Below are 24,754 nucleotides of genomic sequence, written 5' to 3' on the forward strand. Positions count from 1 at the left end.
GGGCATGAGCCTCCATAGCATGCCAAAGACTAGGGGTTTTGTGAGTCTTCATGGTCTTCAGGAGCTTTTATGTGCTATTTTCTGATTATATTGCATATAGGCAACATAGCCGGTCTGGTTGAATTACCCCCGTTTTTAGAACTGGTCCAATCAGAAAACAACTGAAGACCACCGAACCCCCAGTTCTATAAGCCTGCTACGGAGGCTAATGTAAGACCAAGTCTTGCCACAACCTTAGGTTGTTTCCCTGCCTGTACAGAGTTGTTGATACAGTACTAAGCGCAGACATACTAGACACTTCGCCACTACTGTGGAATTCCTGTCCAGGCCTCTCACACGAGTTTTTGACCATCTTTCGGCAGGTGCCATTAGCCTCCGATCAGAACGTCCCGACAGGTAACAGGAACCCTGCACACTCCACCCAGCCGAGGGAAGGAGACATTACACGGTAAAAAAGTGATAAATCTCTTCTTATAAGTACTCTTCTTTCTACGGTGAAACAAAAGCAATGTTTAAAAACCTCCCAACCGTTCAGACGATACGGAAATAGGATGTTTACGCTGACACTACCAGTTGTCACTGTGTATTTGTGTTTGCCTTAGCGTATATACTTTCCTCTTTTCTAACAAGATGCTAAATATAGTAATGGAAAATCAGCATATGCTGCAAAGCTGGCCATAATACACAACCCATAAGTGTTAAACAGCGAGTTTTAAGTTGCAAGGGTTGCAAGAGTTTAAGATATACATAGCGAATACTGTGAGTGAATTCTATCTGTTCGTTCAATACGAGAATGTATTCTTTCACTGTAGTTGCGATATTACTTTTATCAGTAAGGTCTGAGTGGGCCAGCAAATTCGAAAGACATTCCCTCGACTCTTGTCTCGGGGAAAATGACTCTGTGCTTTGCAGGAGCGCTGATCTTGAGGAAAAGAAGAAGAAGACGATGATGAAGACTCCTTCTGCGGGTTTGACTATACCGTGGAGCGAGAGTTGGTCCCTACGGACCCTGGGACAGGGCGCCGCCGCAGGCAGATTGCGATGTACGGTAAGTTATCCTGTATCTGTATCTGTGTAGCCAGTATAACCGCCTTCGGCGTAACACACCAGCTTCGCAGGCACGCGGTGCGGCGGCAGCTGGCTACATTACACCCATTGACTTGTTACACCTAACCCTTGAACAACTCTAGAATTGTTTAAAGCTATCTAATGATAATGCCCCTACTGTACTTGGTGACAGCGAGTTCCACTTTGCGATAGTTCTAGGAAAGACTGAATTCTTGATCACCTCAATCCTTGGTTGATAACTCTGGTACTTGAAGTCATGGCTATTTCTTGTTCTCTTCTGGGCTGGTATTAGATACACCACGTACTTAGTTCTGTCACACTTTTTTTTTAAATTTCAGTATGGTATGATATGGATGAAATTTATTGCTTTCCTTTGTTTCTTCTCCGTCTTCTCCTCCTGCCATTTCTTGAAATGGATTCAATTTCTTCGTTTTGGGGTCAAATTGGGGCCCGTGTGCTAAGGATGCGAAGTATACAGAAGATCGATTTCCTACTCAGGATCAGTACTGTGGAATAACTTATCAACTAAGTTAAGAACGGCTACGTCAGTTGCAGCTTTTAAAAACCGGCTGCGTCAAGCAACTTAGAACGACTAAATATGTGAACTTGGATGTTTGATACTGAGATACCGAGATAGTGTTTGAATTTTGTACACTTTGTATATATTTATATTGTAATTCTACTATTGATTGTAACAGAACTGAAGAATTTGCAAAGACCCCTGACCTACCTCCCCTTGACCTCTTGAAAAACGGCCTAGGCCGAAGAGTTGTACTAATACCAACATGTACTGTACATTTCAAGGTTAAAAAAAAGGTTGAAAAAAAAACAACCCAGAACATTTAGATTCAAACCCGACGTGTGTTTTGTCGTTTGTAGGAAACAAGTGGGGTAAGAAGCATCTGACGTACAAGATCATTAACGCGCCCCAGGGGGACGACGCTGAGAGGTACTTTGTAAATATGTAACGTTAATACTATGTATATCTACAATGTATGATTTGAATGCTTCTATTTTAAAATTGCAAATTTATAAATGATATCAATGTAAAGAAATGTTTCTCTTAAGGTTTTTAATATTCTGTGTAATTTCGATAATGTTTTTTGTAGATTAGCGCCATTTCAGATTGGTCTGAAATCTGCCAAATGCTAATAAAGCTACATGTAGCCTCCATAGCATGCCAAAACCTGGGGGTTTTGTGGGTCTTCATGGTCTTTGGGAGCTTTTATGTGCTATTTTCTGATTGCATATAGACAACATAGCCGGTCTGGTTGAATTACCCCCGTTTTTAGAACTGGGCTAATCAGAAAACAGCCGAAGACCAACTGGTAACGCCCAGTTCTATAAGCCTGCTACGGAGGCTAGTGGAGGGGGCTATTTGGGAGTATAGTTTGACCAAGAAGGTTAGATTCAACCTCCTTGGATTGAGAGAAAGCTGACGAAAGAATTGGATATAAAAAGGAAAGCATAGATTGAATTAGATATGTCTAATAAGATATGTTTTACCTAGTATACAGTAGCTGTCCATTAGAATTTTAAATTGAAAGAAAAATAAGGGAAATCGTAGATTTCAAACCTCCGGGTTTTTTTTGTGTTCTATTGGTTTAGGTTATTTGTTTGTGTGTAGTATGAAAGTTATGTGCGTAATATGTTTGTATGTGTTTGATGGCTACTGACGGTTGGTTCGGTATGGACTGTTGATTAACGTGTCTCACAGTCTGACAGCCTGCACCGTCACCCGCGCCATTACCCCCGCCGTCATCCCGCGCCGTCATTGCTGCGCCGTCACCCAAAATTTTTATCGGAACCAGACACCCCTCTGTTTGACCCCTTTTGAATGCTAAGACCCAAAACTGCAACCGCCCCATTCCTTAACAACATGGTAATTACCATTTTCAGCATGGTGGGGGTGTCCGGAGCACTTAAAAACCTTTTATTTCGACGCCCATAAACACATATGCAATCAAACAAAAACATTCTGCATCATCTGCAGCCCAATAGCAATACGTATACCGAACCACAGACCAATCCGTCCAGCCGATCGCGAGAAACAGCTGCTGACAGAAATGTTTCGAACCATAGTGAAACCTCCTCGCGGAAGGATATCTCCTTCCCCGGAGGTAATAAGCCTGCTAAGGAGGCTATAATAAAGCTTTCTTATGTCTTATGTCTTAGGTACCGGGTCCAGAACACCCTGACGCGCGCCCTGAAACTGTGGAGCGACGCCTCGCCACTGTCCTTTTACGAGGCTAAAGAGGACGAGGACGCCGACATCGTGGTCAAGTTCACCCGAGGTGACCACAGCGATGGCTACCCGTTTGACGGTCAAGGTTTGTTTTTGTTTGTTTGTTTGTTTGTTTCGCATAACCGGTAAACCGCATGTTTTGGCTTAACACACCAGTTTTATAAATGCAAGTACAAGCTGTGTGAGGTACGGCTACCCGTTTGACGGTCAAAGTGGTAGTTTGTTTTGTTTGTAGTTTGTTTAAATCTTCAAGGCCTAGATTAGTTTATCCTCTAGTGGTTGTTAAGACTATTACGTTATTCTGTTATCCTTGTATTGGGTCGGTTGGGACCACTTTTAGTTCCTAGCCTAACCAACCTCGTATTTTCATGGGTGCTAAACGGTCCTTTCATGTTTTATTTTGACGCGTAAAAATCATTGGCTGCATGTGCCGCCTATTAAACTTTAAAGTACTTCTCCCATAGCCTGTAGTAATCCGTTACATGTGTTACAGCTATATGTTTTAGTTTTAGTTACATACTATTAGTTATTTCATGTTCATCATAAAATACATTTTCTTACTTATTTGGCGTCCGTAACATGGCGCCCTGTAAATTAAAGCTAACTTTTCTTCGACTACAATTTAACGGTTTCTGAATTAAAGGCTACGTGTCTCATTACGTACGGAGTGTAAGTCTGAAATCTCAGGTTTCCTGTCACCCCCAGGCGGTGTGCTCGACTCGGAACCAAGAGGTCCCGGGTTCGAGTCCTGACATGCCACTGATCTTGTGCCCTTGGGAAAGGCACTTTACACGAGTTTCCCGTGTATTGTATTGTCTTGTCCTGTATTTGTCCTCTGCGTTGGTGGCGACATAGAATAATTAAGTTGATATAACTTGACAGTTTGCTGTCATCTGATGTCCAGTCATGAAATGTTGGATTATATATTTTTTAAAAACTTCCATGCTGGGTCTCCTTTTCCCTGTCCACCCCCAGGCGGTGTGTTCGCCCACGCGTTTTTCCCGCACGACGGTGATGTCCACTTCGACGACGACGAGCCCTGGGCCCTCGACAACTACGTGGCGACCTCCCGGAAGGTACTAGTTATAGTTAAAGTTAAAACTTTGGTTCCAACACAAAAAGTTCTCTCACCTAGAGCTTTCGACCAGTCACTCTGGTCTTCCTCAGTAGACTGACCCAGTGAAGCTTGTCACGTGGCTTCTTTGAAGTGTGACGTCAACACTGGGTCAAAGGTATCTGGTAGACGATGTCGACCCCCGTCGCGGTTCAATGTAGGGTGATGGGCCCTGATGTATATGGCTTCCTTCACCCCTCTACAAACCCCTCATCGTTTAACAGCTACCTTTGACCCATTGTTGACGTCACACTTCAAAGTCACGTGACAAGCCTCACTGGGTCAGTCTACTGAGGAAGACCAGAGTGACTGGTCGAAAGCTCTAGGTGAGAGAACTTTTTGTGTTGGAACAAAAGTTTTAACTTTAAACATGTAACTACCAACACAGATGCACTTTCATGATAGTACTAGTTATATTATATCTTGTATACTTTTGACTGTGCATAAATTGTAGTTGTAGTGTGTTTTAGTGCAATAACTTTGATAAATTTGTTGTGTAATTATAACTTTTAACCTTTAGTAATAATTGTACAGTCTATGATAATGTATGTAAATTGTATGTACTATCACCATAATTCAGTCTTAGGACTGCAAGTGTGACATATGTGAGGGAAATGTCAAATAAACCATTCTTAGGACGTCGATGAAGGTCAGACATCCAGGTAATACGATACGCCAAAAAGCAGTTACTCAAGCAACTGGATATGATTTTGAAAACGTCAGACGTTTCAGCTAGTATCCACTAGCTTTCGTCAGTGACTGAGAGACCAGAGGGAAAATGCAGGTTTATAAGCACAAACTATTGATCGATATGCAAATAAAGTGAAGACAAGTTGTCTTCACTTTATTTGCATATCGATCAATAGTTGATAGATACTAGCTGAAACGTCTGACGTTTTCAAAATCATATCCAGTTGCTTGAGTAACTGCTTTTTGGCGACGTCTCAGGGAGGAGCCTAATGGTACAGTATTGTGTGCAGTTTGCAAGAATTCTAGGAATGGTACATGCATTTTGTCCACAGGAATGGAATGTCCATAGGCATGTCTCTGACTTACATCTATGCCCACATTCCTGGAAACCCTTGGGAAGACCTCTCTGCCCCTAACTTTCTGTGACCCCGGGGCTCATTCACTATACACTCAGGGGAGGAGTGCACTGTATCTGTCTAGACTAAGTTAACAGGTACCAAGGCTTCCTCAAAATCATGAAATGATGGCAGTGCCATGCAAACAATAACCCTAACTGCAACCACCGTCGCCATGGCAATGTATGTTTTCATTGACAGTCTTGTTTGGCATTCTTAGGACCTGTACATCATCGCGGCACACGAGCTGGGCCACAGTCTGGGCCTGGGCCACTCCGACGCGTGGGGCGCCCTCATGAGACCCAAGTACACGGACGTCAAGTGGATGAAGACTATCAGCGCGCTGCCACCAGAGGACAGGAATGCCATACAGGCTATGTACGGTACGTATTTACCAGGCTTCGGGATGCGGCTGGAAAGAGTAGGAAGCGGTCAAATAGAGAGATAACATGCCGAGTTGGTCTGCTATAGAGTACATTTTGCCACACCCGAAGCTATTCTCTTGGAATGCGTTATCTCTATTTGGCAGATTTCTACCTACTCTACAGGAGGGATTTTTTGCGACGCCTCAGGGCCGGGGAATTTTCTGTAGTGTTGTTTCTTGTACGTGGATAATGCATGAGAGTGAAGTGACCGGGAGGGAATTTGATCTCAATTTGATGTCAAAACTGGCCATTCTAAGGCTTCCTACAGGAGAAAAATTATGGTCAGACAAGTTACAGTCGAAGCATATGGCAATGCATAGTCAGTAGTGATCAAGATTAATCTTCCTCTTTTGGCAGAATGTATATTCCCAATGATAAGAGGAAGCAACATAACTGATTTTGAATATGGTAAGCTTTAGAAACAATTTTGAAATTTGTGAATACCGGACAGCACTTGTATAAGGAAAAGAGAAAAATGATTATTATGAAAAGCTTTAAAAAGATTTTGTAACTTAGGGCACTGCTATGATCAGTAGATGAGTGAAGTTTACCAATGTGATGTTGTGTTGTGTTAGGCCCGTGCCCGCGGCTGGAGTGGAACGTGCGCTACATGCTGGAGTCGTCCCGCCGGTCCGGCAGAGCACCCAAACAGAGACGCCCCAACACCTGCTCTGCACCGTACGACGCCATCTTCCTAGGTAATTTTTTTTATACGGTAATTAGCTAGCACACTCTTACGCTTCAAACAAATATGCAAACAAGACTGCCTGCCAATTGTACATTGATATACAAATTCATCCCTTCACTTATTATTTATTTGATTTTTGTATGATTGATTTTATATTATTTGATGTATGCCTAAAAATTCAGAATCAACTGCAAAATGCTGATATTTTGCCCTGAACATTTGAAAACAGTCCTTTTCGTCCTAGTCATTACAGTTATTCCATCTTTCAATGCAGTGGTATCATTAGAAGTTCAAAATTCATTGTTTGAATTTTGAACCAGCCTTTTGTGTTGACTTCATACCTCCTATCGTAGCATTTGGGGCTATAATAGGATGCCTAGATCTGTTTTTATTTTTATTTTTTTTCGCCCTGTCGCTTCATATTTTTCCTGAAAAAATCCGAGAACCAACAAATTAAATTGGTGTGGCCTTACTTAAGTTTGTGTTTACCATTGAGTTAACTTATTTTAATTTGATAGTACATAAGTTTGTTCAGCGATTACTTTATGTTATATTGTTATCATTTTATTGTGTTTGGGGATTGCCCCCAGGGTACATTGAAAAGTGCCATTCAGGGTGATATGTTCCCTGGTTAAATAAATAAATAGAAACTTTATTCGCAAGATCATGCCCGAGGGCTAATTGCTTTAATTTACAATCAAGTATAATACTCATTGCAATACAGTAACAGGAGACAGGTAACAACTGTCTGGAAAAAACTTCTACTTCTACTACTACGCTAGCTAGCTAATAAATAAACAAACATGATGTTGTATTTGGCAGGCCCTGACAGAAAAACCTACGCCATGCGAGGCCTGTACTACTGGCGTCTGAATGTTTGAAATGTGCATATGTGAGGTAGTATGTGTGAATATCATAAATATTGCCTTATTCATAATATTTCCACTTCTGCTGCTCTGAAATCGCATTGGATCGCCTTTAACCTGATGTTGTATTTGGCAGGCCCTGACAGAAAAACGTACGCCATGCGAGGCCTGTACTACTGGCGTCTGAATGATGGGAACGAGATCGGGCGGCCCATGCCTCTCCTTATAAGGCACCGCTGGCCCGGTCTCCCGGGCAACATCAACGCCGCCGTGACGTCAGCATATACAGGCAGGACATACTTCTTCAAAGGTAAGGCCACACCGACTTAGTTTTATGGATGACATCCACGCGCGCATTGATTTTCGCCTGTTCTAAAAAAAATCATGTTCTCTGAGGCCCTGGCCTGGCTCTAGGCCTGGGTAGTCTATGGTAGTTATCACTCCCAGGCTACCGAGGTTCCACCACTCAAGAACTCATAGCAGTACATACGTACAGTGCCGATTCATAAATTCTGCAAAAAGCCAGCATGTCTCCTCTCTTCATATCTATCTGCCATCCACGTTCCGGCATCTTCGCCCATTTTTGCCCAAGTCATGTGGACCACTGTCAGAGGGCAACAAAATTTATTGTTTTTTTTTTCAAAATCAGGTGAAAATTAATATTAATTGCTGTGGCCTAACTTCCATATTAATCTATTGTTAACATTTTTGAACATTTTGTTTCTTTGTTACACTTACAACTGAAAGCACCTCAACTAAAGTTAAGAGTCATGTCAGGACACGGTTCCTGCATGTACACAAGCGTCGCCCTTAAGGACAAGACATAAAATACAAAAACATCCTTCAGGTGTTTGGGTCAACCTTAAAGAAAAGCAACGCGACTTAACACGACAAAACATTGTCTTAATATTTTCAACAGTAATGTTTAAGTTATATATCATTGTTACTTAAACAACAGATGTCACTTTATTGTATTTTTGGCATACAAGTATGTTGAAAATCTCTTTGGCAACGGAAGATCGGTGCTAAGTAGAAGTACTTCAGGAAGACTGTAGTGTTTGTTGACTTTCATATCCATATATACCTCAGGAATACCAGTAATGTTTAAGCTATTTCTCATTGTATTACCTACACAACAGATGTCTTTTACTGTTTTTTGGCATACAAGTATGACAGTTTTTTCTTGTTTAACATCTCTTTGAAAACGGAAGATCGGTGCTAAGTAGAAGTACTTCAGGAAGACGGTGTTTGTTGACTTTGATATCCATATGTACCTCAGGAATACCAGTAATGTTTAAGCTATATATCATTGTAACCTACACAACAGATGTCTTTTACTGTATGACAGTATGACAGTTTTTTTGTTGAAAATCTCTTTGAAAACGGAAGATCGGTGCTAAGTAGAAGTACTTCAGGAAGACGGTGTTTGTTGACTTTCATATCCATATATATAAATCAGGAATACCAGCTGTAGTTTAGAGCCCGCTCCCTCTTGACCAAAAAATGCCACGCCCGTGCGAGTTTGGTTTACCGTCGGCGTTCTTCCCACGAACCGTGGCACTCCCATACCGGTAGAACACATACAAGTGCCCAGTACAGTCTCCAACACAGGTGTTTAGTCTCTACCAGACTAACTACGCTGGCTATATATAGGAGAATATTTGCCAGGGGAGTTTGGCCGCCTTGCAGGTTTGACTGGTCTGAACCTGAGGGAAAGAAACTACCTCCCCGCGGCCGGACTCCCTTGGTCAATTTTACTCTATATTTTGCCGAATTCTTTCCGTAGAAAAGCCTGGTGGAGGCTAACAGGTGTCCAGGCTAAGTAAGGCACTAGAAGAGGCCCACATAGCCTCAAATCAAACCCTCAATTATGCTTTGCAAAAAGGCTGTTGAAATTATACTTTTTGTTAATAAATTTTGTTTAGTTCTTTAACGTGCTCGAGGTGTGGCTCTCCTCAAAACGTTTGTGACTTTCCTAATATGGGCACAACATTGGAACTTGCTAAGGATTAAAACTTTTGAATTTTGTGTCAACAACCCTAGACACAATGCCAACATATCACAGCATATTGTTGTGATCTATCCCTAAAAATGCGTTTGTCTGATGCAGTTATCAAATTATCTATTATTTTTTAAGGACTTTTTCCATTGTTATTCATAATTAAGTGCTCTGGCCTTGAGATAAATGTTGCGTACATTCTTCCCCCAAATATTTGTTGAAAATCCGAGAAAAATTGTACGGTTTCAACATTTTAATAAGCTAGCCAAATCCAGGAGGATTAGCTTGTATCAAAATGACATTGGCTCCATAATGATCAGACTATATCGTTTCCTAGATTTTAGCCAAGTCAGCCTAGTAATGCTGGGGTCACATTTCCAAACCGGGGCCCAGCCGGGCAGCTTTTGGGAACGAAAAGTACGATATAAAAGTCAACAAAACACAGAAACGTTTCCGATGGTAATCATGGGCACTATATCTACATACTCTTGATATGGATTGTTAATTTTTCGTTCATACAGACAGCCCGGCCGGGCCCCGGTTGGGAAATGTGACCTAAGCATAAGCAATACGCCTCATACAAATTGTTACATCAAAGTCGAGGTGGTACTTAGTACCTGGTTTCAGCTATCCTTGTCCTATTGAGTCAGTATTGTTCACGACAAACAATTGGAATGAAAGGTTGATCTATAGGTGTGTGGCATGAGTATTTTCTGAAGTGTTGTATGAGTGGGAGGTATTGTGTTAGTAACGTTTACTAAGAAAACCAGTGCGGTAGGTAAGGGTCAGTAAGTCTGATCAAAGGTCAACACTGATACTGAGGAACGAACACCTGCACCTGTACCTAATACCAGCCCAGAAAAGAACAAGAAATAGCCATGCCTTCAAGTCCCAGAGTTATCAACCAAGGATTGAGGTGTTGAAAGCTACATGTAATTCTTTCCTAGAACTATCGCAGAGTGGAACTTGCTGCTGTCACCAAGTACAGTAGGGGCATTGTCATAAGATACATGTAGCAGCTTTAAACAATGTTTAGAGTTAATTGTTCAAGGGTTAGGTGTAAAATACTAGTAATCATTATAGAGAAATAGCAGTAAATAGTGAACATACCATCCTAATCAACGTTTTAAATAATGAACCTTTGGTGCCTTTGTAAATGGTAAAATAGTAACACGGGGACAACTACTTTATTAATTTCTTAGTTGTTGTTAAACCAAAATAGTACAATTTTAGGGTTGATTCATGCTTTTTTTAATCAGAAATAAAATGAAGTGGCAAAGCCGAGAAATACCAACTTCAAGATGTGTTGTATTGAAGAAGTGATTGGCAATGTATTATTTTGTATCTAAGGAGTGTTTTCTTTTATTTTTCAGGCAACCGTATATGGAGATTTAAGGACAGCATTCTGGATGAATACTACCCGATCTCTCACAACGAGACAGGCCTCCCTAGGAGCCCGGACGCTGCCTTCGTCTGGGGTCCCAAACACAAAATCGTCGTCTTCAAACGCTCCAAGTTCTACATCTGGAACGAGTTTAACCGGAAAGTGGAGCCGGGATATCCTAAACTCATCCGGAAATTCTTCCCCGGATTGCCCAACAATATCGACGCGGCTTTCCAGTGGAAGAACAGGCACACGTTCTTTTTCAAACAGGGTTACTACTGGAGATATGATGACGAGATTGGCAGCATCGCGAAGTGCTACCCTCGGCCGGTCGCTCTGTACTGGAGCGGGTGTGGAGGGACATCATGGGAGCGGAAACAGTTGTAATTTAGAGAATTAACATTTGCATTTGGAAATGCATAATGTTTACCTTCGGACATGGTCTGCTCTGTTAATTCTTACTCAAACACATTCACATACATGTACTAAGTATATGGTGACAGGAGCAGAGCAGACCATGAAATTGCAACATTATGTAACCCAACACCAGTCACCATGGTGACAGACGTTGTCATTGGTCAGGTCAGAGGTCACTGTTGGAGAAGAAGAAGAGGAAGAAACTGAGCAAAAACAAATGTTTCATCACAGGTGGTTGCTGAAACTGCAGTTTGGACGATTCCAATTTTCATGGCAATGAAGACATTGACATCTACAAAATGTAACCTTGTTCGAAAATTTATGGAGGACTGCTATCCTATATATGTATAAGCCCATGTACAATGGGAATTTGGGCCGCTAGGACTAGTACTAGTACTATTCCATCAAAGGTTTAGTTATACAATAAGTTAGAATACATTCTGAAATGCGTGACTATTACAGAAAATGTGTGAGTGAGCTCATATGATAGTGCTTAGTGACCTTCCAACTATCCACATCAACTATAGTATGTACATGTTTAAAATATCCTCTTATCAACGTTAACCTTCCAAAAGTTACATGTAAGTTGGGCATCTATTGCCGATATGCTGCTGGTATGGTATATTATGTATAAGCTTTACTATATGGGGTGTTGCATGCTATGCTGTAAGAGGGAGGGTGTGTGTGCTCGTTTTTCAAAATTCGTTTTCTGTGGAACCCAGCGCGGATTCCTGGTGCACGAATTGAACTCAAATTCCAACATTTCAATGTTCTATACTACTATAATTATGTAATTATAATAGTGTCTATGGTGCTGTTTTTACATGCATATTGCTCTACTAACTCTGCCATGCTATCTGTCTAGTGTGGTAAAAGTGTAGCCTGGTTACCAAACCTATTATAGCTCCAGAGTCCTACAACCTCTCCACAAATAGCGGAGAGGCTGCAGGACTTCAGCATCAAAGTTCATCTGAGTTGGTAAATTACATTATGAAAAATTTAAACTGTTCTCCAACTCATAAATTTCGCTCACCGGAATTTTCGACTGAATCACTCAGTCTTCCATGAGTGAAATTTATGAGTTGGAGAACAGTCCAAATTTTTCCTAAGGCTGTAGGAATATTTGAGGTGAGGCTGTAGGACTCAGGAGCTAAAATAAAATTAATGTAGGTTTGGTAACCAGGCTAGTAAAAGTGGTGCTTATTAAGAGATTATGTTTGGGTGTTTATAACATAACGTAGCACCTGAAATATGTAGGTTATCGTAAGCATGTAAGTGATGACAAGATAATGCCCGTATTTACTGTCACAAGCCTATCTGAAGAGTGTACATAATCTTTTGTGAGCAGTGATAACTATCTCGCCTTCTGTGTCAGACTGTTTGGTCTTTGTGAACCCCTTTTTAAACACAACAACAGCAGTTAAATGGGCTATCCTTCCTCTTTATGTAAACACTGGAGTGTTGTGGGAGAGGCAAGTCGGTAGGAAGACATTTTCTTTCAAAGCAAAGAAAGGTTGAGCGGTGTTTCTGTGTTGTGTTTGTGTGTAGTGCCGGTCAAAACAAACAGATAACAAGTCTGAATGGGCTGTGGGCTTCTCGAGTGCTGTGGATACTTGTAGTCGCACAAAGCCCATCGCTTCTGTATCAACACAAGTTGGAAAATTACTTTAAGGACCCGGCCGAAGGGGTGGAGGATTTCAGACGGTATGTTTGAAACATGTACGTGGAGTCAAAACAGGCAGCAAAGTAAATATACAGTCAAGCACTCTGCATTGCTTCTTACAATACATGTACTTTTGTTGCACTAAATGATGTGTATTTGTCTTTCTTCATATGAAAATGTACAAATGCAGTGAGTTTGTATATATTCCCCCACGGCGTGCATTGATAATGATAGTCAGTGACTGTTTTGAGGTATTGTGATCAAAACAGACGACAGACACCTGTCAGACAAGGCCACCAAGGTACACATTACTTTGCAAGATTATATTCCCCAAGACTGGATTGAGTTTATGCTGAACTTTCCTCTGAATAGTGTTATATTCTTGTTGCCCCCTCCCACTAAGATTAACTTAAATTCATAACGTTTACAGAGTTACAACTACTAGACATATTCCTTGTGATATTTTATGATACTCTGTATCATACCTAATTGAAAGTCAGAAAAGAAATCAGCTACATGTACTGCATAGTGTGAAATATCTTTTCCCCTGTCAAAATCTTAATAATTTTCCTGTCTTTCTCGGCAACTTCCTACATCTACCTTCGCTTGTCAACAGACACAGTCTATCTTACTTTTTCATTTAAAGTACAGGAATTCATAATACCTGTACTACATCCGCATTCAGTAAAGCAAGATATCCCACATAAGGCCAAACCGAGTAATTTTTATGGATGACGTCCCCATGTGCATTCATTTGGTTTTGGTCTCAGAAATCTGCGAAGAAAGCTACCCCCATAGACAAGTAAGTCAGGCAACATTTACCCAAAAACCGTTCCCATGCACAGTACCTTCAGCTGCGGGACATGGGTAAACACAGGGATGTTTCTGGGGCTTAACTTTCTTGTCTTCATGAATAGACCTGGAATTCTCTGTATATTTACCGTACTTTGCTCAATAAAACGGGTGGTTGGTTACTAAATCTAACCACGGTGATCTCTGAACCATGGCATCCAAACTAACAGCAAGTCTTTTCACTTGTGATTGACTTCATGGATTTTGAAGAGGAAAATGAACTGACTGGAGACCCGAAAATTAGATTTTGGGTAAAATTTCAAAGTCTATGTATTGCTTGACTGACTCCAAAGTATATGTATATACAGCTTCAAGAAGGCCCATCCTTTTCAAAGCTGCATGCGAGTAAGAAGTTTAGACAGCTTTGTGTCAGCTACCTTACTATGCCATTATCACACACGTGCCCCTAAAACTACGCTATTAAAGTGGAGGTAATCAAAGAATGATCGTGTGGCGTAATGGCAGGGTCCAGAACACAAAAATAATGTCCTCGGTTCGAATCCTGAAATGTCACTGGTCTTGTGCTCTTGGAAAATGCACTTTACATGGGTTTCCAGTTGTAACATGGGTACCTGACTTTGGTTGGGGAGGTAAAAGGCAGTGGAAGGAGAGGGATGGGCTCCACCTTCCAATACCATATATATATGCCCTAAACACAGTTGATTAACAACCCACTGTCCCTACAGTCTTACAATGGCTACGGGACTACCTTTACCTTTTTTTTAAATCCAAGAATACTGTATTTGTCAATAGTTTATCCAAAATCCTACAAAGTATTGCCTTAATGGTAAATTACCTGATTAAAAGACACACGTTGTTCATTATGATTGAATTTTTTAACCGGTTAACCAAGCATGTATGACAACTTATGATCACAACCATCACATGATTGTCTCGTGCCCATCTAATGGCCTGAAATTCAACCAGACCAATTTGTCGACTTTCTGAGTACCTATTCAGATGGTGTTTCTCGGTATGTGCTTAAGTAATTGCTACTCTTGTTCGGAGTGGGTAGAAATATGTCTGGAATCTGTTTCGCTTTTCACGAGAAACCATCCTCCGAAACAACACCAAATAAACACTCTTACCTCAAAAATGTTAATCACCTGGTGCTTGTCACACTATTGTAATTGGGTAGGCATCAGCACGACACATGCTAATTAATCATGCGATTTTATAAACAGAAAGATGCGAAATTGTACCAAGATAGGCAAGGACAAGTTAGATATCAAGTTATCTGAAAGAACGAATGAAAACAAACAAGGATTTGCTTCGCAATGGCGAGACAGAAGTTGAAAGCTTTGATCAGTGAGAATGAGGGCGAAGGTTTTTTTCCCGCCAATTGTGACAGAAGTTTATTTTGATGTCTGTCACGTCATTGACTGTGTTCAAAAGATAATGCATTTACACAAGCACAGGTCGGATATGGGTAAAACACATGGACAAAGAGCTTCCTTGGTTCTCATAGCCTTTTCCAAAGAAAGAAAGTACTCAAAGTTTCCGTTAGGAAAAAAAGTGTACATAGCTCAAAAATTACATTGTGGGTGCCCATACCCCCCCCCCCCAAAAAAAAAAACAAACACACACAACCACATCACAATGAAGGCATTCATTTGAAAGGAAATAAGTTACAGTTGTTTGTAAAATCTACAATTTATGTTTATTGCTTAATCAAGTTGTCAGCCAAATGTTCCGAACATGTAGCTGTAAGAATTAGAGACAGTACCAATGCAAACAAGAAAATGTACTGTACCATCCACTTTATAGCCCCATCTAGCACCACATCTTTGAACTGCAGGTTCACTATCTCTTGAACATCACATTCTTTGTTGAACTCCACTTCCATTCAACTCTACATTTGTTTCCTTCTTCCTTCATATTCATGACATATAATATATCTGTAAATGTATTGGACAAAACAGACACAACAGCACCAAAAATGTTCAAAAGCACCATAGATTCAGTAAACCATTTCATTCACTGATGCTACATTGAAACAATCCTATATTTTAACTGTACAGAATGGTTGATGATACACAATGGTACATAACATACATGTAGCTGACATAGAAAGTTCAGAAATGGAGAGCAAACCTAGTGAATCCAATCAGGAAAAAGCTCTTACAGTAAAATAGATGATTCATATCATATGATATGGTTTGTTGTTACAGTAGCATTTTATGAAAAATTCACACCATACAATGTAATTGTCAAGCTCTTCCCATACCTGCTAAATATGTGTCTTGTAATATGAGAAAATAAGTCATTATTAAGGAAAGCAGCCTGTGTCATTTCTAATTTGAATGATCCTGTAATGTTAGGCTTGTGGTTTCAGCCTGCATCAGTCTACTGTGACATTCTACACTGAAGTTGACACTCCTCAATTTCCAAGCTGGGAAGGAACACAATGTTCAAAACAAACGTCAAGGTCAAAAAGGCCAGGCAAATCCAAGATGGCGGCCTCCGCTCATGTTCCATATCTCTCCAGCGAGGTTCCACCACAACTGCTCCAATACAGTGCCACCGGGCGCGGGTAACACTTGGCTGTTTTCTCAAAGTCATCCTCAAATTTCCAGTAATATCCACTCTTGAAGAAGTAAGTTATGCCATTTTTCCAGCGTAAGGCTGCGTCTAGGTGATTGGGCACTCCGTGCCAGTATTTGCGGATCAGTTTAGGAAATCCTGGATCGACTTTTCTAGTGAATTCGTTCCAGACCCAGAATTTTTTGCCCCTGAAGATGACGATTCTGTTTTTAGGGCCCCAGACCAGAGCGGCATCTGGGTTCTTTGGCAAACCCGTGCCCTTTGTTTTTATAGGAAAACTGCTGTCCAGGATGTTGTTGTTGTATCTCCAAAGTCGATCACCTTTGGGAGAAAGAAACAGATCAGAAAGATGTCATGTACCTTAAAGACCTCTAAAATAAAGGTCCCGTTCCACTCTATGCAGAGCATAGGGGTGGTGCCCATCTTCATTTTCGTAGCCCTTGGGCGACACACAGTTGTGCAATGCACTACAGCAGGGGGCTGGTCTGCTGGTAGTACTGTGTGTTTGACCTTCCCACACTCCTTCTCATTTGTGCTGAGTGCTGAGCAGAGAAAGAAGTGTCTTTGGTATGACCCGGCCGGGGTTTGAACTCACGGCCTCCCGGTTACAAAGCGAGCACTCTACTAATTGAGCTATTGCACCAGTTATACCTCTAAAATAGTGGCATATAAATGATCTTACTACTACTAAAACTTTGCAGGGCTGTGTGAACTTAGAGCAGACCATTTTTCTCATCCCATTGCATATTGGGAAATGAGCAGGGCATTATGGGCTCCCAGCATGCAAGAGGATCCGTACAAAGGTGTAATGCTTCATTTAACTCAGAAATGCCACAGCTGTTTCAGGTGGTTACCTTTGAAGAAGTATGTTCTTTTTGTGTAGTAAGACGTCACAGCAGCGTTGACGTTCCCCGGGAGCCCTGGCCAGCGATGTTTGATCAGCAGCGGCTGCGGCCGGCCGATCATCTTTTCTTCATTCAGCCTCCAGTAGTACCTGCCTCTCATGACGTAGGTCCTCATGTCTGCACCTATAACACAAACAACAATGTACCAGGGGCGCCAGAGTATACAGTGCAATTTTACGGAATACAGTGCAATTGTCTTTGCAATTTTACGGAATACAGTACAATGGTCTTAGCATACAGTGCAATTCTACGGAATACAGTGCAATCATATTAGTATACAGTGCAATTTTACAGAATACAGTACAATGGTATTAGTACATGTATACAGTGCAATTTTACAAGTATACTAATATGATTGCACTGTATTCTGTAAAATTGCACTGTATACTAATAGTAAATACGATTGCACTGTATTCTGTAAAATTGCACTGTATACAAAAATGACGATTGTAGGTGAAAATTTTATACGATTGTAGGTGAAAACTCTACCCAAGTTTTCATACCCATGAACATGGCATCAAAAGGTCCAGAACACGTGCTGGGTCTTCGTTTACTGATCGCTGGCTTTGTTCTTCTCTTCAGGAGGTCTTTTAACCAGTACTCCACTTTAGGGCATGGACCTACAGATTGATAAAATGAAGAAAATTCAGTATCTCAGGGCTTTATAAAGGAAGATAACTGGTTATCAAGCTGGTGTGTTACGCCTTAGGGCGGTTATACCGGCTGTACAGATACAGATACAGATCATGACAAAGTATCTTTTCTATGTGTTAAGTAAAGATTACACACTAGCTATCAGTACAATACATCAGTAAAATACTTTACTGATACAACAAATGTATAGTGACCTCCTACATGTATGCAAAGTACAACAAAACAATCAGACATCCACAAACATTTAAATTCCAGACATCATAATTATACTTATTTACATAAGATTATTTAAAAAGCTATGAACATGACTATGAATAAATTTTTAAAAAATTGCGACAAATACCGACCGTAAACCGCCTGTATAGCAGCCGTGTCATCAGCAGACAGTTTCTCCATGTCCTTATGTTTCATGATGTCCCTGTACTTTGGCCTCATGACCGCCCCGTCTACCTTAGAGTGTCCCAGACCCAGGCTGTGCCCTAGTTCGTGGGCTGCGATGATGAAGAGGTCCTTCTTCGGGCTGTTCTCCTGTTTGAGAGCCCAGATTTCATCATTGTCAAAATGTACGTCACCATCTTGGGGGAAGAATGCATGCGCATAGATGCCACCTGTTTGAAAAACAAAAGTGTACAATGTATGTTCAATAGATAAATTGTAGCAGTAGGCATTCATCGGTCTTACAAGACCATGAAGTACTTCATCTACACCATATGCATGTACTTATTATTGGTTTTGCGCTTAAAGCGCAGGGCTCGAAATTAACATTGTCCCAGTGTCAAATGACACTAAATTTTCAGCTCGGGACAATTCAAATTATGCTTCGGGACAATTTTGGGGCAATTGTAAAATTCTGAGACCATCCACGTCATTTAGGAACGCAATCCATCTATCCTGCTGCGGGCCGCCAGCAGTCCATAATACTCTGACAAACATTTGAATTTGACCAGTCAGGATTTTCCAAATGTCGGGGAGGGGGGCCTGAAGATGGTGGCGCACCCATGATACTATCATGCATTTCCCTACAGTCTGGGAAAAATGATGGATATTTACTAATATTATTTACTTGAACTGTTGAAGTGGACTTCAAGTTGTACAAATTCAGTTGTTGTTGTTTTTATTGTTGTCGCTTATTTCCTGAAAATCAGGCTGGGACAGTTCATCCTCAGTTCGGGACAATTGAAATCTATTTTTGGGACAATTCTGGGACAATAGAAAAAAAAGTTAATTTCGAGGCCTGAAGCGTCTCAGTTCTGATGTGAGTCTCTAAATTGTACACAGACATATAATATTCTTGTGACACTGATGAATTGTAATAATGTAAAATGGATTACAATGGCACAATATCGTCTCACCATTTTCATTACTGTTTCATCATTGATAGATGATGACAAGTAGTGCATCGGCAAAATGTATTGTGCCTGTTTAAAACTACTGTTATGTTGGATCTTGGGCAACGTTGCAACAGAATTTTATCCATTGCAAAGATATCTTTTCTGGCACAACATTTGATAACTACAGATGGGATATCATCCTTAAACAAGTAAACACAACCTTGAATGATATGTTTGTTGCACATTATGCTCCAGGTTTTGAGCACAGTACATGTATGTTCTGTTGCTGTGCTACATTTGTATGACATTAGCAAAGACCAAACTACAGAAATGACGTGATTCGTACCTTCCCCATCAAAAGGGTACCCGTCGTTGTGATCACCCTTGATAAACTTTACCACGAAATCTGCCTTCTGTCCGTCCTTCGCCTCGTAAAACGTGAGGGGCGAGGCGTCGCTCCACAGCTTGATGGCGCGTGCCACCGTGTTTTGTACCCGGTACTTCTCAGCTTCGTTGTCGTGCGGCGAGTTGACGATGCGGTAGTACAGATGTTTCTTTTTCCACTTACTCGCTGCAAAATGTGACCAAAACAGAATCTTACTAAATCCACAAAAAAGACGTAAATTACTTGAGTTGCAAATGATGAAAAATACAGCAATGCAACTCAAACTCAAAGAGTTCAAACAAAGCATTTTTTGATAGCTGCTGAAGCAAATTGCGGTTTTGTTATGTCCTGAGTTTTTTTTTTGCAAAACGTGAGCAAAACAGAATTTTACTGAGTTCACTAACAAAAAAGGAGTTGAATTGTTTGAAAATGATGAAAAAATACTAAGAAAAGCACGTCAAACTCGAAGAGCTTGAGACAAAGCATATATATAATTTTTTTAAAGCTTTTTAAAGTTTTTTTAGCCAAGCACAGTGAGCCATGCTTATCTCCATAAGAGTGTTGGGCTCTTAACAAATTACGTAGAATTAAAACAGCGTATACGCTCTATGCAAAATGCGCCAATTATGCTTTTGTAGAGTGGTCCGTCTACGCTCTACAAAGAGTTAAAACAGCCAATTACACTCTACGGAAAAGGGCATGCGGGCCCCCTTTTACATGCAGAGGTTTGATGCCTATGGTTGATGTCACTATACAATGGTCCACAGCCTTAGGGTTTATGTCCCCATCTGAAATGACTGATGCAACCCCTAGCCTCACACCATGCCCAAGCGGGGCTTGAACCTTCACCTTCACAAGCAGCCAACAGGAGCGAATTGAAAGCAAAACTGACAGAAATGTTACCGTATAAGGAATATCTCTTCACCCTCCCATTGCTGTCATGAGTGGCGTCAAGGACAGAGTCGTCAAACCCACAGACCAAGTCGTCCATTCCATCATCTTCTTTGTCATCTGTACCTCCTCTCAACACTCTGGGCAAAAGGACACAATACACCCGGTACCTTTATAACGAGTTCTTTATTGCAAGTTCATGCCTGAGGGCTAATTGCAAACAGACATTGACAAAAACAATATAATTTATACAGAATTTGCTGACAAAATGAGAAAACATAATAAATTCCTATCAAATATATTTTACTACAATGTATCAATAGAGTTAGATTAGTATAATTAGTGTCTCTTTATTGTTATACATTGTTTATGAAAGTAGACCAGATTCCTAAGCAAAACAGCTTATACCATTGAGTTGTATGTTGTCAATGTGATCGTACACCTGAGCAAGAGAACCTACATTGTACTTCAACATCATGACAGTATAGTGAAAGCCTCAGGACTAATGGCAATGCTTCATTTGGTTCAGTCAATGATTATTGAGTACTTACCCTGCGCCCACCCATGATGTACTGTTTGCTCGGTTCTCACCTATCTCATTTGGACTATTCCATTTTGTCACCTAAATATGAAGAGAGAGAGAAAGAATAATGAGTGATTCCTCTTAAATTTTACATTTTTTCCTGTTAAATTTTACAAACATCAGATCATTCATTTTTGAAAAAAGTATCGAGTGTAATTTAAAGATACTGGTTAGTTCAAAATTATACTTATATTAACTGAATACCATCATGCTGATTTTACCAATTGTAGCCTTCCAACTTAGCAATTTATTGGAGATAAATTTCGATCAATGACTTAGAGGGTATACGGACAGTTTGCTACACTATAAATGTATCAGGTATTAATGGCGTCGTGACCTTTGACACTATGCCAAATAAAATAACAGTCTTGGAAAAATAAGGTAAAATAACAAGTCTTGGAACTGCTGTATGATTTTCGTTCAAGAAATTGGAATCTTAACCTTTGCGGCTACCTTTTAAGTAAATTTGTAACATATTCACAGCCTATAGAAACACTGCAATGTAAACATGGGGAGGGGGGCTGTTTCCGGCAAACTTAGAACATAGAAGTCTTCATCGGGGATTTAGGTTTGTAAATGGGATATTTCGACAAAATAGAAGCACATACCTAGCCCTAAACTCACCTTTAGTGGTTTAAAATCACCAAAACCGTAGTTTGAATCTAAAATTTGGGGAAAACGGACTTATAAAACTAAAATTGTCGAAAACCTCCGGCTTCCCAAAAAGTTTTGTCACACATTCACCTTTGACCTCTTCATCAAAGAGGTCACGTGACCTGAACCTGATTACCCAAATGTCATCACTTGTCCATGACGTGTCGAACTCGACACTTTTTCTTCCCTTTCTGAAACATTGTAACACTTAATATGCAGGTCGTATCTACATTGTCAGGCACAAAACTTCATCACTTTTTCAACGATGAATTGAAGAAGACTTTCTTTGATTTGTATCTTTTTTTATTAATCATTCACCACAAAACAAGGCTCATGAGAGCCACTCAAAAGTGTTTTGGGTTACTGTACAGCCAGTGAGGACAGATGTTTGTTGACCTTAACCGTTACACTAAGTGACTTCGGAAACGGTCAAATGTATGACCGTTTCCAAAATCATATCCAGTTGCTTCAGTAACTGCTTTTTGGCGTATCTATGCTATTATATGGTACTACTAAATATATTTTGCACCGTGGAGAATACCGTGTTCTAGTGTTTTGCCTTGCTCAGGACTCCCGTGGATTGTATCAGTTGGGCATTAGTCCCACAGCATGTATGGAATGATCATGACATTTCAAGGTCAAATGAACTCTCGACAGATTTTGACACACAGTTCCGGCTCCATTTCCAACATGGCGGCCATTATAAGGATAGGGCAATGGGGGTTGAGGAGAGGAATTCAGTTTGGTGCCAAAACTGTACCGGAGACAAATTGTCGAATTAGTAGTGGAAGGGTACGTCCGGTCATCTACCTAACAGTGGCATAGTAGATGTCTATAAAAGGTGAAAACATCACTGCTGAAGCTCTTCTTTCTTTCTTTCTTTCTTTCTTTCTTTCTTTCTTTCTTTCTTTCTTTCTTTCTTTCTTTCTTCTCTCTCTCTCTCTCTCTCTCTCTCTCTCTTTATTTCTTTCTTTCTTCTTTCAGGCTTAGGAATGGCAAAGGATATACAAATACCCAAATTACATGAACCGGCCACGTAGTACACACATCGGAATGTCCATGAGGCCGTTTTAGAGCACTTGGCTGTATGGCATTTGACATACATGAAAGTCAACAAATGCACACGTAGTTCAGATGTTTGTCTGTCCATGAGGCTACTTGCTCAGGATGTTGGCTTAATGCTATACGCGAGAACACGTTTAAAGTCGAGGTCAAACGAAGCGCGATCCTTAAAAAGTTCTAACGGTTACCTAATGTGATTCCGGGAAAGCGACACCGCCTCTTCCAGGGTGACAGTTTTGGAGATGTGTGGACCACCCAGCTTCAAACCTCTCTCTGTCGTGACCGCCATGCCTTCATTTCGTTATGTGTCAAAAGAACGTATCCATTACACAGCGACGCTGCAGTTCATACAATTGTCATTATGAAAAAGATTCTAGTTTGACTAGGTGTTTAGAATATCCATTTTTTCTACATGTGCTTTCGGTTTCTATCAGTAGTGCTTAAAATAGGTGCTTTAGGTGCTAGATCTATATGTTTTCTCCATTTTAATAGCAACAAGCACAGAGAAGTACATGTATGTAGCTAGTCTTCCTGGATTGAGATATGCATCAAAATATAGGTAAAACTGTGTGATCAAAGGGCAAGAAACAAAGATGGGCGCCGCCTTACACACCGAAAGAAGGTGTTGGAAGGACATCAACTTTTCAAACCGGTAGCAACTTTATGATTATTTTGCATGACGGTTGCGAACTATATTTCTAACTGTTCTCTTTTTTCACTGCAGGCTTTGAAAACGTATATCGAATCTAATCTTCAAAACGTTAACGCCTACAATGTAACCTTAAGCTATCATACACGACACGTATAGATGCGTTCCTTCAAAACGGGTGGTTTCTATAATAGAATTTGAGACAGATCCTTGTACCCGGTGGTTACGTTTAGCTGCGACCTGTAAATCTTTAATGTAGTCCGTCTTTAAACTGTCACGCGAGAGGGCCAACCTCCTCGGTGTTAGTCACGGACCACAGACGACACAAAACCGCATGGAAACTATTTGTCACTCACGAATGGTGCCAGTCGGTGAGACCTTGCACTTGTAAGGATCAGCGGATCTTCAGTTTGACTTGGCTCGGGAGATACTAACTCAGGAGGGTCGACTGTTCCTTGTATATCGTTTGACTCGTTCATCTTATTAGCCACGTGTCTAAGCTTTTGATCTACTTCCAATGTAACTTCTAAAGAAAATTACGTAATTAGTAAAGTGTTTCATTTATCAATGATACACATTGTACCACCTGCTATATCAATGTATTGCCACCAAAATTTTCCTAATTATATAATACTTTGCCCTTGACTTTGTGGTTTATTATCTAAGTCTGCGATGCAGCTGAAATATCACCAACCGCTAGGGGGTCTCCTCACTTCTTGACACTTGTTTGGTGATTTTGTTCTTATTAAATCTTTGCTTATTTTCTTAGCGTGAGCTCTTGCTACTTGGAATATGTACCGTAGATCTAGAGCTCCTACTAAACCCTAGCTCAAGTTCTTAACAATCTTAACGTGGGCGTTTATCAGTCTATCTTTCTCTACAGGGTAGTAAAGTCAGAGTAAGGGTGTTAGTTTATACTTGTCTGTCACAACATGCAGAGGAAGAGGACCAGTTGGAACATCCTTTGATAAACTGTCTTCTGTGAATCCATTTCGTAGACAATAACAAGCACGTCGGCAGAACGATATAGTGCGTCTGTGCGACACGCCCATTTTCACGGTTTTCGTTGGATTTTGGACAACGTTGCATCAGAATTTTGCCTGTTGCAGACGATATCTTTTGGACATAACGTTTGGAAACTACAGATGGGATGTTAAACATTCACGAATTTTAGCTCAAAGTTAGCATATATAAGAAGTGACAAGAGTGTACACTAGTTGTTGCCACATGTAAATAACAACCTGTCCTACTGTATTTACATCCGGATTTCCGGATTTACTCAAACAAACT

The 24,754-nt window shown here is 40.6% G+C and overlaps 2 protein-coding genes across 3 annotated transcripts in view; one reads left to right on the forward strand and one right to left on the reverse strand.

The window, feature by feature from the left end:
* Window positions 1-361: 361 nt before the first annotated feature.
* LOC109465429 (matrix metalloproteinase-19-like) lies at window positions 362-11,357 on the forward strand. Its single transcript, XM_019762701.1, has 9 exons — window positions 362-448; window positions 913-1,048; window positions 1,948-2,017; window positions 3,244-3,398; window positions 4,289-4,389; window positions 5,733-5,895; window positions 6,513-6,635; window positions 7,628-7,801; window positions 10,864-11,357. The coding sequence occupies exons 2-9, from the start codon at window positions 1,042-1,044 to the stop codon at window positions 11,259-11,261; spliced, it is 1,191 nt and encodes a 396-aa protein (XP_019618260.1). The 5' UTR covers window positions 362-448; window positions 913-1,041; the 3' UTR covers window positions 11,262-11,357.
* A 4,035-nt stretch (window positions 11,358-15,392) lies between these two features.
* The window catches only part of LOC109465428 (matrix metalloproteinase-17-like), a 17,035-nt gene continuing 7,673 nt past the window's right edge, over window positions 15,393-24,754 (reverse strand). Inside the window, exons 1-8 of one of the 2 annotated variants that reach the window (XM_019762700.1) lie at window positions 21,724-21,859; window positions 21,068-21,138; window positions 20,529-20,656; window positions 19,587-19,811; window positions 18,257-18,517; window positions 17,759-17,875; window positions 17,205-17,378; window positions 15,393-16,671 (exon numbers count right to left, since the gene is read on the reverse strand). In XM_019762700.1, the coding sequence (XP_019618259.1) occupies window positions 16,274-16,671; window positions 17,205-17,378; window positions 17,759-17,875; window positions 18,257-18,517; window positions 19,587-19,811; window positions 20,529-20,616 (1,263 nt within the window). In that variant the 5' untranslated portion in view covers window positions 20,617-20,656; window positions 21,068-21,138; window positions 21,724-21,859 and the 3' untranslated portion in view covers window positions 15,393-16,273. Of the gene's footprint in view, window positions 16,672-17,204; window positions 17,379-17,758; window positions 17,876-18,256; window positions 18,518-19,586; window positions 19,812-20,528; window positions 20,657-21,067; window positions 21,139-21,723; window positions 21,860-24,754 lie in introns of those variants that run through there. The other variant, XM_019762699.1, reaches the window with a different exon arrangement.

Source organism: Branchiostoma belcheri, unplaced genomic scaffold (genome assembly GCF_001625305.1).
Source record: "Branchiostoma belcheri isolate BF01 breed outbred unplaced genomic scaffold, Haploidv18h27 scaffold15, whole genome shotgun sequence".
Classification (NCBI taxonomy): domain Eukaryota; kingdom Metazoa; phylum Chordata; class Leptocardii; order Amphioxiformes; family Branchiostomatidae; genus Branchiostoma; species Branchiostoma belcheri.

Bases quoted from the DNA above. Each gene is read 5' to 3' on its own strand.
- LOC109465429 (XM_019762701.1), top strand. The intron at 4,390-5,732 runs GTACTAGTTATA...TGGCATTCTTAG, and splicing joins ACGTGGCGACCTCCCGGAAG to GACCTGTACATCATCGCGGC. The intron at 7,802-10,863 runs GTAAGGCCACAC...TTTATTTTTCAG, and splicing joins CAGGACATACTTCTTCAAAG to GCAACCGTATATGGAGATTT.